Source organism: Vombatus ursinus, unplaced genomic scaffold (genome assembly GCF_900497805.2).
Source record: "Vombatus ursinus unplaced genomic scaffold, bare-nosed wombat genome assembly UNPS02014344.1, whole genome shotgun sequence".
NCBI classification, from domain to species: Eukaryota; Metazoa; Chordata; class Mammalia; order Diprotodontia; family Vombatidae; genus Vombatus; species Vombatus ursinus.
The window spans coordinates 32,407-36,886 of record NW_020954122.1 but is presented as its reverse complement, the minus strand read 5'-3'; the positions used below and the strand labels follow the sequence as shown (position 1 = coordinate 36,886).

The following is a 4,480-nucleotide window of genomic DNA, read 5'->3' as shown; positions in this document are numbered from 1 at the left end:
TCCTTTCCTTTCCTTTCCTTTCCTTTCCTTTCCTTTCCTTTCCTTTCTGATTGTGGGCATGTTCCTGTGCCTTAAAATTGGTCATTTTCTTATGCAACATGAACAGAAACTCTCAGCTCCTCAATGTGAGGAAAAACCTTAGAAACAATCTACTATGTCCATCCCACTTTTTCAGTGAGAAAACAGAAGCCCATGGACATGAAGTGATTTGCTTGGGATCACCCAGCTAAGTGGAGGCTGAGAAACCTGTGCTCACAGGGTTAATTTGTTCCAGAGCTGGGACTCAAACCTATTCTTCTAACCTAAGTCCAATGTTCTTTCTACTATAACAGAGTTTCCTCTGATTTCTTCTCTTCTACCCCTCTCTTCCCCTGGTAATCTCTTATTATTTCTATCTGCAGTTCAAGATTTAGGAGATAACTATAACTTCACACATTATCTTTTGCAATTGAAAGAGATTAAAAATGAATCTATAAGCATCACAAAGGGCAGATACTCAAGGTTTTTTGGAAGGAGAAATTGAATCTAGTTTTTAATTCAAATATATATTGAACACTTATTTTTTCCTCAAAACTTTGCTGGTGGAAAAAAGTAGATTGGGATTGAAAGAAGAGAAAACACAATCCCTACCCTCTAGGAGCTTGCAGAATTATTAGTCCCATGATTCACACCCATAAAAGAGAAACAGCAGCATATGAGTAAATGTACATGTTAAGAGGAGGGAGAAATAATATGTGCTGGAGTGGTTCAGGGTTCAGCCTTCATGAATCAGGGGAGAATTGAGGGATGCTGAAAGATGGATGGGAGATTGGCAGTTCCTTTTTCTCAGTGACCATGTGTAGAACACTTATAGCAATAATAATCTGTGTTTGCCCTTGAAAATTCTAGTCCGTTCTTTGGGTACCTCCATATTCCTCTCCCTTTACAGGAAAGCCTAAGTGAATGACATCTGCCATGTGATCAGAAGATGCCTTATCGATCTTATCCTTCTAGTTCAAAATGGACCTGGAATGGAAGGGCATTGTCTAAAGTAGGTAGAATCTTTCTGTCTTCTACAGTCTTCAGATGAAGTGGTGTTCAGTTCTGGACACCTTTTTTAGGAAGCAAATTGACAGATAGAGAGGTGAGGGGACTAGATACTATATCCTGGGACATGCTTCAGTGTGCTTCTTCTGATATGCTGATGCAAGAGAAAGAAACTGGAGGAAATGCATTTCACATCTGAATTTTTCTTTCTCCTAAGGACTTGGGTGCTGTGATGGTGTTTAAAACCTCTGTGGTATTTGGGAGTTAGTCTTTAAGTCCATGTGATGACAAGTCCTTTCTTAGATTGCTAAGACTGCATCTCTTAGACTGCAACTGTACATGACTTTGGTTCATTTATGTTGCAGTGTTTTTGAAAATCCCAGAAAACAACCTCGGAGCCTGGAGGCATTTGTGTAAAACTAAAGACTGTGAAGAACCAGGCTCTCTTTCTGTTTCAACAGTTATATTTGACCAATAGTCAGAGCCTCACCTTTGGGATCCACAAGAAGGATTTCTTCTTAGGTGGCATTCTTCTCCCTGTATAGTTTCTGTAAGGCCTCTTTCACATCCTTGTTCCGGAGGCTGTAGATAAGGGGGTTGAGCATGGGTGTTACAACACCATACAGCATGGAGATGATTTTGTCCCGGTCCCTGCTAGCCTCGTCTTGGGGCATCATGTACATGGAGATTGCTGTGCCATAAAAGATGATTACCACAGTGAGATGGGAGCTGCAGGTGGAGAAAGCCTTCTTTCGACCTTTAATTGAGTTCATCTTCAGCACAGCCCTGAGGATGCGCCGATAGGAGGCAAGGATGAAGACAAAGGGTACCAGGAGGGTAAGGAAACTTGAGGCCATCATAAAATATTCATTGTATTTCAGATCATTACAAGTAATTTTGATGACAGCCAAAAGTTCACAAGAGAAGTGGTTGATGATGTTCTGACCACAGAACTCTAGCGGTGTGGTCAGGGTTGGGATTACAGTGAGGAGAAAGGCTGAGACCCAGGACCCTACTGAAAGCTGAATACAGAACTGGGGACCCATCCTCACTGAGTAGCATAAAGGGTCACCAATGGCTATGCAACGGTCATAGGCCATGACAGCCAGCAGGAGGCATTCCACAACCCCCAAGTAGAGGCCAGCACACATCTGTGCCAAGCACTGGCCAAGGGAGATGATGGGAATTCTAACTAAACAGTTAATGATCATCTGAGGGACACTAGCTGAAGTGTAGCAAATATCCAGGAAGGACAGGTTGCTGAGAAAGAAATACATGGGTGTGTGGAGACGGGAATCATAGTGGATCAAGAAGAGAATAAGAGTGTTTCCCAGCAAGGTGACAAGATAAGACACCAGGAGCAGACAGAAGAAGATGACTTGAGCCCTGGGGTACTCTGACAGCCCAATCAGAATGAAATAAGTCACGGCTGTGTTATTTCTTCCATCCATAGCCTTCCTCCTCTATCTGCATCACCAAAGCAGGAGAAACACATTGGGTGACAATGTGATCATAACCACTATTTTATATTTTTCATGACAGACCTGTTTGCAGAGGTCTTTTATTTCAATCCTCTAGGACCAAATATCCATGGTTTTAAGAAATCTTCCATGCCTTAAGTCTTCACTAGTTGTGATGAACAAATCAATTAATCACTTTCTGGTGAGGACCATCTCTGTACTTAACAAAGCTGGTCCTGAGATAACAGATCCCTACTCCATTGTTGGGTTTCTTCTTGGGAACTTCATATATTGGTAGAACCTGCCAGATCATGTATGGCAAGGACACCATGGTCAATGGGTCATGGTAACCCTTTGACATGATGAGATCTTTATGTATGATTAAGGGAGGCATCATGATATAGCAGAAATATCCCTGGGCCCATGGTGGTAGAGCACCTATTTCTCAAATCTGACTTTTGAAAATTAAATACATCAATCAATAATAATTTGCCAAGTGCCTGCTATGTACCAAGTTTGCTAGGTGCTGAGGCATAAAATCTGCAATGAAACACTTCCTTATTATTCTATCCAGGGGAGACAAATATTGACTGACTGTGTGACTTTGGATAAGTGACTTAACCACCCCACCCCCACCAGTAACCTCGGTCTTCTTACCTACAAAATAAAGAGGTTAAGTTATATACTCTCTGATGTCCCTATCAGCTCTAAATTTATGATTCTATGAATTTAGTGGAAACAAGAAATTATAAGGCAATGGCAATGACTCATTAAAAAAAACATGTGATTATAATGACAATGAGGTGAGACATCAGCGCATCATGGGAAGGGCACTGGACTAGAAGTCAGGAGATTCAGATTCTAATCCCTGGGCTGTCACTGACTTGTGGCATGTGCTTGGCTAAAGCACTTTCTCTCTCTTGGCTGGGGTTTCAATCAACTATCCCTTTAGTTCTGATGCCTCACTGACGCATCTGGTGACTAAGTGGATAGAGCTCTGGGGCTAGCATAAGGAAGACCTGAGTTCAATTTCAACCTCAGACACTTCTTGGATGTCTGACTCTGGGCAAGTCACTTAACCTCTGTTTGTCTGACAAAAGAATATCTCCAAAAGGTGATCCACTGGAGAAGGAAATGGCAAACCACTCCAGTGCATTTGCCAAGAAAACCTCATGGGTAAGTTCATAGGGTCACAAAGAGTTAGACATGACTGAACAACAACAAAAAGTGTGACTCATGGCCCCCTCGTCCCAGAGAGGAATCATGGAGAGGGCCACATGATGGCTGGGCAAACCTGTCTCTATTTTTTTTTTTTTTTTTTTACTAATACTGAAGTCTGGCTGTGTTAAGTATGATTTCTCTGTAGGAGCTGTCTGCAGGGTTTTAATGTTGATATGAAGATATTACCACTGCTATGGTGTTGTTCAGAGTGAATTTGGTTCTGTAAAGAGTAGGGAATTCATGAGAAACACATGGCTTTCAGATAGTTCAATGGACCAGAAGTCGTTATTGGGTTCTAGCTTAAACTCTATGGGATTTTGGAGAAATAACATTTCCAGACTTCAGCTCTATCAGTAAGGGGGCTGAACTAGATGACCTATCAGGACCCTTCCACTTTTATCTATGATCTAATAGTCTCTGATCTCATTAAATCAAATGAGATGGAAACACAGGTACTCTTATACTAATACTTAAACTATATTATACTATAACATGCTAATATTATATACTATATACTAATATGTATATACTATAATATATACTATATATACCAAATATAGTATATATAACAGTATATATACTATATATAATATACTATATATGATGTAATATATAATATATATACTATAATATAATACATATACTATAATAGTATATACAATTATAATGTATAAGATAATATACTATATTATACTAAGATAATGTACTATATTATACTAACCCAGGTCTGAAAGCAGTGTGGGATAGAGGAATGGCCAATGGATTAGGCCCAA

The 4,480-nt window shown here is 40.2% G+C and overlaps 1 protein-coding gene across 1 annotated transcript; it reads right to left on the bottom strand.

Annotated features, from left to right (window-relative positions):
• Positions 1-1,544: 1,544 nt before the first annotated feature.
• On the bottom strand, positions 1,545-2,521 carry LOC114042281 (olfactory receptor 13H1-like). The gene is given in 2 exon segments (XM_027860944.1): positions 1,545-2,488; positions 2,491-2,521. Coding segments are annotated over 2 exon segments (975 nt in total).
• Between the last annotated feature and the right edge of the window lie 1,959 nt (positions 2,522-4,480).